Source organism: Phodopus roborovskii, unplaced genomic scaffold (genome assembly GCF_943737965.1).
Source record: "Phodopus roborovskii unplaced genomic scaffold, PHOROB, whole genome shotgun sequence".
Lineage (NCBI taxonomy): Eukaryota > Metazoa > Chordata > Mammalia > Rodentia > Cricetidae > Phodopus > Phodopus roborovskii.
This window is the reverse complement of record NW_026126480.1, coordinates 42,006,131-42,020,684: the sequence shown is the minus strand read 5'-3', so window position 1 is coordinate 42,020,684 and position 14,554 is coordinate 42,006,131. Positions and strand designations below refer to the sequence as shown.

Sequence of the window (14,554 nt, the reverse complement as noted above, 5' to 3'; positions counted from 1 at the left end):
GGGTGGATGGATGGGTGATAGATGAGTGAATAGATATTGATTGGATGAGTAGATGAATGGATAAGTGACAACTAAAACACAATCATTTGTTTGATATTTTAATGACAAAATCTCTTGAGGAAAAACTGTATGACCACCATCATTTTATCAAACCTAGCATTTGTGCAAACTCCATTTTCCTTTTTTTGTATGCACCACCCCTTTCTACAGTGGGATTACAATAGCTTACAAGAATAAACTCAACAGAATCAATAGAACAACTTAAAAACAAACTAACAGTAAAAGCCGAGTAAACACAGAATGAGAAGGCCATCCTATTCTGCATGCACTCCATGGAGAGCAAGGAGATGGGAGCAATTTGCTTTGAAAAATGTAGGGGCTTTCCAGTGGGGTTTTTCCTGGAGGCATGTCAAAAGGCGTTTACATGTTCTAGAACATATGGAGAAACACCCACACTAGACCTCATCCACTCTACAAAGATCTCATGTCGCTGTCACAGCCCTGAGGACACAGACACACTCAGCCCCATCTTACAGATGAGAAGACTGTGGGTGATGAAGCACACAGGCCCTGCCTAATCAGGCTCCGTTTCTGGCCTCTGGCCATCAGCCAAAGCTCCTGGCTCTAGGCCCAACCCTTCACCCCCTCACCAGGTGCCAGTTAGCGTTAGAGCTGCCAGCTCCAGGGACTTGGTAATGAAAGAGAGATTCACCCACCAGCCTTATATCCCCTGGTGGTAACCCATGCAGAAGCTGCCCAGTGGGGTCAGGACAGGATATGTACTGATTTCTGCCCTAGCCTGGGGTCAGAGTTCTCTGTTGTGACTGCTTTACCCAGAGGGTCTGATGAGACTGGCCTTCCTCACTGAAAGCATGGGCTGTGCAGGTGTGTCAGGTTCAGCGGCAGAAAGGGGCCTGTTACTGGGGCGTATAAATCATCCCTCATTAAGCATAGCACCTGTTTGTGTGTGTCAGCACCACCCAGCCTTGGAAAGCCCCCACAAGCCACAGCCTTTCTGTTTAACCAAACCCTGAGCAAGCAGCTCATCTGACCCGGGACCTCTGCAGAACCAGCCGAGAGCAGAGGTCCCTTCAGTCTGAACGCCACATCCCCGCCTGTGGGTTCTTGGCTCTCAGGACTCACTTCTAGAGGAGACATCTACCCAGTGCAGAAGTGAGAAGCCCACAGTGGTAGCATCCAGAAGCCTCCTGTGCGTGTTTCAACTCACCACAGCACACTTAGTGTCTCTTTATTCAAATTTCTGGGGAATTGGATTCACACTTTAATTAGGTTCCAGTGAGGAGGAACAGAGGTCAGAGTTCACATGTTTAGCCCATGAGCAATAATGTTCTGCAGATGGACCCATTCTGTATCCCGGGTGCTTTCTATTAGCCACAGCCATGTCCTACTGAGGTGAGGACATTCTGGAGCCTTCTCCCAGCCTGTGTCTTCCTCAGCCTTCTGTAACCCATCTGGCAGGCCCATTGGGTCAGCATCCATTCCAGACGCAGTCACCACTGTTTTTTTCGGGAGTATATGGATGCAGTTCCTGTTGTCTTCACTGAGGTCCAGTCCGTCCTCTGAGCCAGGCTTCTTCGTCTCCAGCCAACACACCATCGGGTGATAGAATGGACTCAGTCGGTGTCTCCCCTGGCCCTGGAGTAACCCTTTGAGAAGCTACTGAGGGACAGAATGGCTCACAATCTGGTTCAGATGTGTGCATGCCTATTCACCTACACTTGAGCTCGAGTGTTCTAACCCTTGCTCTCCGTCACTCCAAGGACCTTCAGGCATTTCGCAATTGAGAAGGACCTCAGGACTCACTTTACTTTCTCTCTGGCTCCTGGGAGCCCCCAAGGCACTCAGGTTGCTCCTGCCACTTTCTATAAGTATCACCTGCATGTCACCCCCACCCCCACCCACATCCCCGCTGTCTCTTGTGCCAGGGCCTGTCTGAGCTTGCCTCATGGCCTGTGCCTGGGGTTGGGGAAGGCAGATCCTGACAGCCCTCCCAGACCTAGAGATGAAGATGGCAGACTTCTGTCCATCCAGACACCCTGAATTCAGTCCCAGCTCTTCAGCGCTGTGGCCCTAGTAAGGTGCCTCACCTCTCTGAACTCCAGTTTCCTCAGCTGAAAAGTCAGTGGTAAAATCTGATTCACAGGTTGTCAGCATTTCTAAGCCCCTTAATAATGAGGAGGTAGGAAGACAGGCCCTAAACTGTGGTGCCCCCCTTAAGCTGCATGGCAATCCAATCACAGTGTGGAATGAAGGCAAGGCCAATCGCCCAGGGATACCAACATTGCCAGGCAGACAGACTCAGGGCCTACTTGGTTGCACATATGTTCTGTGCTTGGATATGAAGGGTTTTATACAGAAGCGCAGCTGCAAAAGACCTGAAAGCTTTTCTGATGATGGCCCTGGAATCTAGGGTTTAAAAGCTGGCTAAGTCCCCCACCCCACCCCCAGCTGTGGGCCCTTGTATTTTCTCACTGTGGGAGGGCCTGACCTTGACCTGGGAAGAGAAGTTGGAGTAAAGCCCCGCCCCTATAATACAACATAAAACATCCCCCACATCAAAGGCTAGCCAACATAGAACAGGCTCCACATTGCAAAGGACTGATGACAACATAGAACATGCTCCACATTGCAAAGGACTGATGACAACATAGAACAGGCTCCACATTGCAAAGAACTGAGTTATTTTTTTTTCTTAAAGGTTTGTCACACTACATGCCATGTGAGTATGGTCCACAGTGAGCTTATGCCTGGAAAAAGACAAAAGGTCATGGGACTATGCTTCTGGAAGATGAGCCTTAGGGGAAATGTGGGGAAAGCTTCAGGGAATTGAAAACAAGATGTGGCAGGTAACTGCCTTCTGAACAGCATGTTAATGTGGCTAGTCTGTGGGTGGATGATGTGGTACTTTGAATGTAATTGACTCCCAAAGGCTTACTAGGAGTGGCACTATTGGGAGGTGTGGCTTTGTTGGAGTACATGTGGCTTTTTGGAGAAAGTGTGTCACTGTAGAGTTGGTCTTTGAGCTTTCATATGCTCAAGCCATACCCATTATCTCAGTTCACTTCCTGTTGCCTGCTGATCAAGATGTAGGACTCTTAGCTCCAGCACCATGTCTACCTGTATGCTGCTATGTCTCACCATGATGATAATGGACTAAACATCTGAAACTATAAGCCACCCTTAATAAAGAGTTGCTGTGGTCATGGTGTCTCCTCACAGCAATAGAAATTCTAACAAGACAGATGGTTGGTTTGTGGTTGGTGGATGGATGGAAGATGGATGGATGGATGGATGGATGGATGGATGGATGGATGGATGGTAGGTAGGTAGGTAGTTGGATGGATGGTTATGCTCCTGAGTCCTGTCCCTGTTTGCCTTTCAGAAGCCAGCAATCTTTCTGCTTCCTGATAGGGAATAAATTGAGGAATGGTATGTAATCCTTCCTCATTTGTCTTTGCAGTTTTACAACATTGCTGCATTCTGGCCACAGCTGTGATGGATTGTGCATCATTTCTGAAATGTTTCTAAGCCCCAAGAACAAGCAAAGCAGTCACAGACATCTTTCCACAAGATGATTTAACATCTCAGGATGCTGTGAAGTTACCCCAAAACTTCCGGAGTTTTCATTGAAGCTCCATTGTCCTCATCCTTAGAGTGGGAAGCAATGATGCCCACTTTATAGATGAAAAACAGAGGCTCAAGATAGCACTGACAGTCAGGTACCCAGAAATCCTCATCGTAATTTGCTTCCTCCCCACCTCCTCCATGCTGTACTCCCAGATGAAGAATACTCTGCTGTGGCTTCCATCTCAGTCTGCAAATGAGAAATCAATGGAAAGCTCTCAGCAACCTCTTTTCCAAGGGCTGTTGTATAGCCCTGTATGGTGATGTCATTCTCCTCTGTGAACATGTGATTTTGGAGTTTGCTTGTAGTTGTTGTTGTGTTTTTTGATTTGGATGTTTGTGCTTTATACACACACACACACACACACACACACACACACACACACACACACACACACTTCCCTGGGGGAGACTATTTTTGCTACTCTCAGCATTACTTGGTTGCCTGTAGTTCTTTTATCTAGAGCTGGGTCCCCTTGAGACTTCCCACTTTCATGTTAGTGTGTTGGTTGGTATCATCCTTGCTCAGATCTATTTAAGCAGCCATATTATTGAGATATCATGAGTGTAGCTTCCCTGTCATTTCTAACTGACACAATCTCACAGGTGATTTTCTGGTCCTCTTGGCTCTTGCAATCTTTCTGCCCCCTCAACTGAAATGTTCTCTAATCTTTTGGTGCAGGGATTGTGTTTTAGACATATCAAATATATCTGAGAACCCCACAGTCACTTATTCTCTGATTTTGACCAATTGTAGTTTCTGTAATGGTCCCCATGTGTTGCAAAGAGAAATGTCTTTGATGAGGAGTGATAGCTACACCTATCTGTGGGTATAAGGAAAAATACTTAGACTGCAATTAGGAATTTCATGCTGGTTTAGTAAAGTGGCAGTTGTGGGTTCTCCTCCAGGATTCATGACCTCACTAGCTCCAGATATATGACTAGGTTTCCAGTACTGAGTACTGCTCTTGTTGAACAGTCCGTAAGTCCAATTAGAGAGTTGTCACTAGTGAGATGTGAGCACCACCATCACAGCCTTGGGGTCATCATTGCAATTCTTAAGCATCATCGCTGAGAAGACCATCGCATTGTTTGTCTCTCTGCCTTGCAAGGTGTATATCTCCTTCTGCTACTATGAAAACTTGTTTTTAGTGATGAGGCTTTCAAGTCAAATCCAGGTTGGGCCCTCTGGGTCTTTTATTCAAAGTGGAATTTGGGTTATGAAGTACATGGTATCTCTAGCAATAGGAACTTATATCCCCAGCCTCTGGGAGCCAATTGAGGGCAATAGCAAAAACCCATATTATTTGGGAGTCTCTTGAACTCTCCTGACCAACAGCTCAAAAGGGAAATTGTTATACCTGGTATTGGGGATTTTTTTTTTAATTCTATGGCTATTGAGGGAATCTTTATCAGCCCAAGTGGGATAACTTCATTTAAACTATATATGTACATGTATATACAGGGAAGTAATAATATGATTTCTTTATGGAGTTTTCAAACATCCTCAGTGTTATTTTACCCTCCTCCATCCATCTCCTTTTATATTGGCATCCTTCCTCCCTCAAAAACACTCCCTTTCCTTTTTCAAATTTCTTATAACCTGCTAGTCTCCTTTCTATTACTTAGTGCACAATCCTCTTTTACTCTGTTGGTTTCACAGTCATTCCATGTTGCATACTCACATCTGAAAGCTTGGAGTTGGGAAACCCAGATGAGAGAAAGCATGTGACATTTCTCTTTCCATGTCTGGGCTACTTTACCCAATATGATCTTTTTGTGGTCCCATCTATTTACCTGCAAAGTTCGTGATTTCATTTTATTTTTCTTACAGATGAATAGTAAGTATCCCATAGTGTGTATATATGTATATGTACAACATTTTCATTCTCCAATTGCCAGCGGGAGGACCTTTTGTTTGTTTCCGTGTCCTAGCTATTGTGACTTGAGCAGCAATGAACATGGCTAAGCAAGTACCTGTGAAGTAGGGTGTCGTGTCCTTTGGGAATAACCCAAGAAGTGTTATAGCTGGGTAGATTTATTTTTAACCATTTGGGAATTCTCCACACTGTTTTCCACAGTGGCTAAACAAGTTTGAAATCCCACCAACAGTAAGTGGGAGTCCCCCTCCCCCAATATTCTCTTCAGCATTTATTGTTGGTTGTTTATGTTGATTCTTGCCATTCTGACTAGGATGAGATGAAATATCAAGGTAGTTTTGATTTGTATTCCCCTAATTCCCAAGGGTGATAAGCAGTTTTGAAATGTTTCTTTTGAGAACTCTGTGTTCAGATCTGTACCCCATTTTATGAATGGGTTGGGGTTGGGGCAGGGTTGTTGAGTGTTTTCTGAAGACTTTAAATATTCTAGATATTAGTCCTCTGCCAGATGAATTGCTAACAAAGATGTTCTCCCATTCAGTGGGCTCGCTTTTTATTCAATTGTTTCTTTACTTTTACAAAAGCCTTTTAGTTTTTTGAGTCCCACCTATTAATTGCTGGGCAAATGGAGTGCTATTCAGAAAATCCTTTCTTGCATCTGTGACATGTAAGGTATACTATATTTTCTTCTGGTTGTTTTTTTTTTTTCCAGTCAATTTAAAGAGTAAATATGGATGACTTCCCACTCCATTTCCCCAAAGCTGGCTTTCTCCATCATACAATTGTCTAGTGTCTAAGCTATGCTCATCCAGGGCCTGCGATGGTCCCTTCTCTTCCTTGATAACTTCTGTAGCTCTGAGATGAAATAATGAACTGAGAAACTGGACAAAATTATCAGAGAGACAACAGAGCCACAGGCAACCATAAGACCTACAGCCCTGGAATCCTGCCTCCTCCCAGCGGCTTGGCCTGGAGGCCTAATTTTTACTAGAAAAGCGGTTGTTGCCTAGCGGTTCCCAGAGAGCTTTCATGAGGCAGATAACTTCTGACTTCTGTCAGGGTTGATGTATTGGCTTAGTGTGAGTCACCCCGAGAATACAGCCACAAAATGCACAATAGGCCCGAACAAGAAAAGGCTTTCCTGGCTGCAGATTGCTCAAAGTAAAACTTGCTCCTAATCATGTTTTACTTGGCAGTTTGGAGACAGCTGGATATTAAGCTGTGACTGTCTGTATGGTGGGAAGCCCTGAGTGGCTTCCTCTCTTTTAAAAGTCGTGGAATTTTTTATCTTCCTACAAATCACCCACCTTTCCACTTCATTCTCCTTTTATGTCTAACCTTGTATTCAGTGTGGTTAGCTTGCCCCAAATGTCCCTGGTAGTTCAATATTAGAGGAAAAGGTGAATGTGTCTAACAAAAGAGGTCATATCTGAGCAGGAACCACAGCAGAATGACTGTGGTGTCTGAGATAAATTCTCAGCACTGCTTTGAAAGCAGCTCTCCTTTCTGGGTCTCAGGTATAATTATTTTAAAGTGTTCTTGTGCCCAGGGACAGAAGCATGTGAAATGGCTTCTTTTCTGAGTAATTCTCCATCTTTATTGCTTTACCCAAGTCTGTTATTGCTATATGTCAGTTCAATTAGCTGCTGACTGGGCGTAGTGGGGATAATTTATTAAATGTATTAAATGGTATACTGTGGTGAGCTTGCCAAGGGCTATGGAAGAAACAAACTTGTGTGTTTAAATACATACTGGGGGCTGAACAGGATCTTTGATATCACAAAAAACTACGGAGCCCAATTTGGTACTTTCTTCATGGGTGCTCCAGGGAATAAAGCTACTGTGTAAGCAGGCAAAAATACAAGTGAGAGGAAGACAAAATTAGGATGCTGGCTCTAGAAACAAGTGGAAGGGAGCATCTCTCTATTCACCGACACCACCTTGCACCTAATTTGTATGTAGAGCACGGTTCCAGGTATTACTCCAGTCAGTTATATTTTTGAGACAGGGTCTTTCTATGTAGCCTTGGCTGTCCTGGAACTTACTATGTAGACCAGGCTAGCCTTGAACTCACAGAGATCCACCTGCCTCTGCCCCCTACGAACTAGGATGCTCAGCTACACCAGTGTCGATTCAGTTTTTAATATTTACAAATACATTCCTGATCTGGGTTTGTCTCAAGGAGACAGGCAGAAGTTTGAGTCCATGTCCAAAACCAAGTGTGGCTTTCCAAATGCCATACAGTGTTTCTCAGAAAATGGCATCATGGTGTCTATAGGAATGGGACTGGAGCAGAGCACAATAAATGTACACTCTGAGTATCCTACACTGTGTTCCTGTGATGACAAAAGTAGGCAGGGGCTGCTCCATGTATCCTTGCAACATGAATCTCAAACTTAGGCGAGGAGTTTCCAAGCTTAAACTGGCATCTCTTGGGCCATCTAGTGATAGCTAGCTATGGTGCTGTCTTACCATGGAACAATCTTCGAGGCATAGAAAAGGATGTTGGCTAATGGATGCTACAGTGTGCGTGCATTGAAGCACTATGCTAAAGGGGAAGCACCAGCTACACAAGGGGAATCATCTGTGCTTCTTCCTCCGCGCAATGAACAGAACTGAGTAATAGCCCCAGGTTTGAGCAGTGGTTCTAGTTTGTTTTTCTGTTGCTGTGATAAAACACTCTTGACCCAAAACAATTCAGGAAAGGAAAGGATTTGTTTTATCTCATACTTACAGAAAACAATCAACAGTTGAGCGAAGTCAAGGCAGGGACCACAAAGGAGCACTGATGATTGTCTCATGACCCACTCCCTTTCTCATAAAACTCAGTCCCACCTGCCTAGGGATCGTGCCACCCACAGTGGGCTGAGCCCTTCCCCCCATGAATCATAATCAAGATAATCTCTCACAAACATGGTCACAGGCCAGTGTGATCTGAGCAGACTCCCTCAGATGACTCTAGGCCATGTCAAGCTGACAGCTGAAGGTGACTGGGCAGTAATAAAGAGAATGTTCCAGAAGTACAAGGTGACTGTGGTCCTTCGATGTTGCATGTGAACTAAGAATCACTGAATGGTACCTTTAAAATGACTTAAAAGGTGAATTTCATGTGTTGTGAATTTTGAATCAAGTAGGCTGCTCTGCTGGAAGGACACAGGTGTTGGGACCCTCCTTCGTCACTCCCACTCTGTGGGTCTGGATGGGGGCCTGGGAATTGCATCCCTAATATGATGCTGACACTGCTGTTCCTAGACCACACTTTAAGAACCACTGGCCTAGGCACATGTTGGGGTGTAGGCAGGTCCAATGGTGACTTAGGAAACAGAGGGAATAGGGTGGTTTTTAATCACTGAACTTGGAATCAAAAGACATGTTCAAACCCAGAGCCTATCAGCCCCTAACTAGAAACTCATGCCTCTGCAAATGGGAATAATATTATCCTTGGGTTGTTTTGAATGGATGGTTAGACTAAAATTTAACTCAGTTAACTAGTCTTGGTATAGTATGAAGATTATTACAGGAAAAAGAAAAAAAGGATTAACCTGTGGTCCCCACATATGTGGCACAAATAACCATGTACCAGAGGGTTTGACAATTCTATGACCATTTCCTGGGAATCCTATAGGATTTAGAGAAATGATTGGAAAGACACAGGAGGCATTGGGCAGTCAGAAAGGAGAGGGACTTGGCACGACTTAATTCTGAAAACACTGGGCAGTAGTAAGGCTCATATCTGAATTATCATGTCCTCAACTTAGAGTATAAGGGACACTTGTTAACTACTTCTCAAATGGCTGCACAAGTAACAGCGTTGTGAGGACAGCATCCAGATCAGCTGTCTGCCATCATAGAAAGCTCCAGGGCAGCAGACTAGGAAGCGGTGATACGCATTGCCTCGCTGGGCATTCTCCGCATCACTTTCCGGGTGTGGCTAAACTGGAGTGATAGCATCCATCAGTGGTCAGAGAGAGCAGAGTCTAAGCCTAACTCAGGGTTCACTGGCACATTGTTCATGCTAATAATCAAGGAACCCATGACGCCATGAACCAGCAGCCCTTGGCTATGTCCACTGGCCACAAGGCACCCAGTGGCCCTTTGAGGCATAAAAATTATTCTGGTATGTGTATATCAGAATAGTATTGTAATGAGAACAATCTAATATTTTGGTTCTGTTCAATTTCCCTTCCCTTTTGAGACCTGAAATAACTTCAGATTATTAAACTTTATGCAGGGAGCGGAGGTCAGGGCCCATTAGCTTGAAGTTTCGATGCTTTCTTAGCATTGAACAGTAGTCCACTGAGCACCTTGGTGGCTTAAGGCAAATGTAGTTTGCTGAATGTTGGGAAAGGGAAAGTGCCTCCATCGAGACTGTGTCAATTATAATGTCACCCTCTAAATGTCTCTGTGGGAGGTAGTCCTGGGCTTGCTAGACAGCAGGCCTGTCTCCTCATGAAGTCACAAAACCTGGGTTTCTGGCAGGCTGGTCCATTTCATACTTGCTGCCTGAAGAGATGAGTGAATGTACTTGAAAAACAGACTGGCAAGACGCCATGGTAGGCAAGACGCCATGGGTAAGGACACTCTGGTGTCTTCTCACCATAGCAGGACTTTGTCCTTGGCTGTGAATGACAAGGACTGGCTGGGAGCTCTTTCCTGGAGAAGGGGATGCTTGCTTATTTACTGATGAATATTCCACCAGGAGTAACTGCCATGCGTGTCCATGGTGAGCCCTTCCCAGATGTGTCCACGTTCTTTCCATCTTGTCTTTTGGAGAGGCTCATTTGCTAACCTTCACAGTGAGTTCTCCTTGGGGGCCACCCTCTGTTAGCTCACTGTGCCTCCCTGTTACTTATTCTCCTCCATGTCGCCCTTCCTAATGGGCTTACTTTGTCCCCTCATGTCCTCACCTCTCTGCCCGCCAGAACGAACCTCCAGGAACCTTGGCATCTGTGTGTTTTATGCACTTCCCTGTCCTAAAGTCTGCAATAAGTCTGGTACCTCCTCAGTGTGGAATATTCTGGGAATCACTGCAGGCTAGGATCACATTACTTTTCTTCCTCTAAATGCCCAGAGAAAGCTCAAGAATAAGGTATCAGAAGGAAACAGTCAGTTGTACCTTCCATAAAGAATCAGGAACAGATGAATCAGGGAAAATTGTCTACAGGCAGAAAATGTCCGTCAACCCCATCATTGTTTGTCATCCAAAGAGCTATCATAAGTGAGGGGGTTATCAGGGCTATTGACCAAGTGGCTCAGAGTCACGGCATTTGCCCAGCATGCCTGGTTACCAAACAGTACCAAAAATAAAAAATAAAAAGTTTGCAAAAGTAAAAATGGCTTGAGGAAGGGCTATGAACACTGAAGAAAGCCCCAAAGACCCCATGTTGGAGAAGGAAGCACTGAGGGCCATGGCCTGCAGTCCCTGGGAGTTTTATCAAGCAAGACTGTAAAGGCTTTGGAGTGAGGGCCACCTCTGTGATGTGTGTGAGTGACCCTCAGGGTCAACAACTTTATTAAAACTTTACCTGGTATCACAGGACAGTGATGTTTTGTGGTTTCATCAGAGGCACCCTAAGGAATTGGTGCCTGTAAGTCAGAGGACAGCCTTGTGTATTGGTCCTCACCTGCCACCTTGTGTGATACAGGACCACTTGCCTTTCTATTGAGTACATCAGGCTACCTGGCCCACAGGCTCCTGGGGATTATCTAGTCTCTGCCTCTCCCCTCTTATCATGGGAGTACTGGGATTATAGACAACACACTGCTGTTTAACATGGGTTCTGAGGATGTGACCTGAGGTCTCCACACTTGCATTGTGAGCTCTCTACCCACTGAGCCATCTTTACAGCACCCTGTCTCTTCTTCATGGCCAAACTTTCCCCTCAACTTATCCTGGAGTCTTTTCTAATTAACTGGGATACTCTCCAGAGACTGGTCTCTTCTGGATGGAGCTGGTCATAGCCTGTCTCCACAGCACCTAGCTTTGTATGTCTGAGAATGAGCTTCAGGCCCCAGGGTCTTCATGGAGGGTTGCTCTCAAACGGAGAAGACCTGCACTTGGCCTTGGCCAAGCAGAGGAGAGCTGCCCTCAGTGCCTTGTGTAATGCACTGGTCTCTTCCACACCAAGCCTTTCTAAATTGAAACTATAACACTCTGTCATTCAGTGGAGCTTTTCTGCATTACTTTGATGCCAGCATTAATCTGTCTGCCAAGGAAACATACAAAGATTCCAAAGGGAACCCTGTCACTGTCCTACTTATCCGTCTCGACTTATCTTTCCATTCGCCAGAGCAGGACTCGACTTGGTTTGTTTATTTGTGGTTTGAATTCTACTCCAGTTAACCTAAGAGTGGTTTGGGAGGAGCAGAGGAATGGTGTCATCAGCATGGCTGCATGAATCCTCAGGACCCAGAAATATTGGCAAACTAAATCATAATGTGGCAATTCCTCTGCCATATTTAGGGAGACATAGCTGCTTGTGTTGGCCTGGCCAGTTGATTGAGATCCAATAAGAATGTCATCCTGTAACTGTCTCCAGAGGGAGGTATGCCTGGGTGTGCTGGACAGTAGGCTTCCTTGCTTCCTCACTAAGTCATAAAACCTTAGGGGTTTCTGGAAGGCCTGTTCTTGTTATCTTCAATGCCTCAAGAGATCAGAAAGTGCATATATAAGAGAGAATGGTATGCTCTGTATTGGGCAATTATATGATTCAGTTTTCTGTTGCTATTACAAAATGTTTGGTGGTGCATAGTATATAAAGAAAAGGAGGTTTATTCAGCATATAGTTTAGAGTTTGTTCAAATGTGTGGTGACAACATCTGTGCCACCCTAGTAGGAGCCTCGAGGCAAAAGATATCACAATGGCAAAAGGCGTGTAAGAGGAAGCAGTCATGTGGCAAGACAGGAAGCCAGAATGATTCTGTAAGCTTGTTCTTTTAATGTCTCATTTTAGTGGGAACTAGTCAGGGTCTCTCGGGAGCTACATCCTTTCTGATAGTAGCACCCCACCTTCCAGGAGACCCCACCTGTGTAAGGCCCCTCACCTCCCAGAACAGCTTACTGGAGCCGCTCTTTGAGTATCTGGGGGAACCCACTAACCCATACCCATAACACAGGCTGCTGTGGAAAAGTCCCCAGTTCTTGCAACTCACAGAAGTGTTTCCAGCCCAGAGGACACCGGGGGCTATAGGCTTTTCTCTCTCTGGGAGTCAGGGCCAGATACCAACTGCGGCTCCTCTAGCTCCTGGTCATTTGAGAGAAAGAGAAAGGTCGTCTTAAGGGAGGAAGAAGTCAGTTCAATACCACAGAGCCAATATCACTTCTGCTCACAGCCCATTGCCAAGGATTAGTCACAAGGCCCACTAGGTACCAAGTGCCTGGACAGCTCCTCTAGACCCCAGAAAGGGATCAGCACTCTGTGACTAACCACACCCCACCCTTTAGAACCCTGAAATTTATAGGCAAAGCAAGAGCAAGACCAGTGTTTCTGGACCACCTCCATTTGCTAAGAGCTTTGCCACACAAAAACTGGCTTGTTCTTCTTCCTAGGCGTAAATGCCTATGTCAACCTGATCTCTAGTAGGACGGACCACATATCCCCTGAAACCGTGGATCCATAAGCACCATCGTGTGTTCATTTTACTCTTTGCACATGCCAATAAAGACATTGATATATTTCTTTGTTATAGGTTCTAGGCCCTAAGACTTTATTTCCTACACCATCACCCCTGTGGTGGTTTGAATGTGAATGGCCTCAATAGGCTCATCAGGTTGCATACATGGTTCCCCATTGGTGGAACTGTTTAGGAACGATTAGAAGGTGTGGCCTTTTTGGAAGAGGAGGGTCACTGGGGGCTGGGCTCTGAGGTTTCAAAAACATAGTTGCCATTTCCAGTCTGTCCCTGTCTCTGTCTCTCTGCCTATGTCTCCCTGATTGTCTCTCGTATCTCTTCAGTGTCTCTGTCTCTGTCTCTGCCTCCCCACCGCCTATCTTTCCCTCTCTCCCTCTCCCTGTCTCTGCCTCCTGCTCGTGGATCCAGAAATGAACTCTCAGCTATGCCTGCCCAAGGAAATGATTTCTTTTATAGGTTGCCTTGGTCATAGTGTTTTGTCACAGCAATAGGAAAGCAACTAATACAGCCTCGTTGAAGAACTATTAATAGCACTGCGATGTGACTCTGTCTAAAGCTATCGCTGGGAAACTGCCAAAAAAAATCACTTCTTTTTTGATAAAGCCCTTCTTCCTCACCACATGGGGATGAAAGCCAGGAGTAGAGTCTACCGGTGCCTCATTTGAGTGTGTTTAAGCAAGCTGTCTTCATTGAAATAGCTGTACATCACTTCCAGAAGGCATCCTGGGCCACAGTGCCTGAAGACAGAAGGCCACTGGGGCCTGTGACTCACTGAGGCCTTTCCTTCTCAGGTTCCCATTCCCCATGGTGTTCAGCAGCTGTAGCAGGAAGGACCTGGAGGCTAGCCTGGAGAAGGGAATGGGGATGTGCCTCTTCAACCTGCCAGAGGTCAAGCAGGCCTTTGGGGGCCGGAAGTGTGGAAATGGCTACGTGGAAGAGGGAGAAGAGTGTGACTGCGGGGAACCAGAGGTAAGGGGGCCCTCTCCATGGTGTCTACTGTTGCCTCTGCTTGGGAAGAGGGGGAACTTGGGAGAGCTCAGAGAGCAAAATGGACATGCTAAAACCTGGTGATAGGCTGGAAAGATGGCTCACTTGGTAAAGGGCTTGCCACGCAACCAGGAGAACCTTAGTTCCTAAAAACTTGCATGGAGAAGCTGGGTATGGTGGTGTGGGCCTGCAGTCCTGGCACTAGAGAGGCAGAGATAGGTAGATCCCAGAAACATACTAGCCACTCAGCTCTAGAAGTCCGGGTGAGAGACCTTATCCCAAAAACAAAGTAGAGAGAAGCTGAGGAATGATACTTGATGTTGACCTCTGACCTACACATACACGGGGGGAGGGGGAGGGGAGGAGGAGGAGATAATGGGTTGGTAGTGAGGATGCTGGTGTAATAGAGA

The 14,554-nt window shown here is 45.8% G+C and overlaps 1 protein-coding gene across 1 annotated transcript in view; it reads left to right on the top strand.

The window, feature by feature from the left end:
* Adam12 (ADAM metallopeptidase domain 12) overlaps window positions 1-14,554 on the top strand; it is a 293,978-nt gene that overhangs the window by 240,083 nt on the left and 39,341 nt on the right. The window contains exon 12 of the mRNA XM_051193213.1: window positions 13,949-14,126. Coding sequence (XP_051049170.1) covers window positions 13,949-14,126 — 178 coding nt within the window. The remainder of the gene's footprint in view (window positions 1-13,948; window positions 14,127-14,554) is intronic.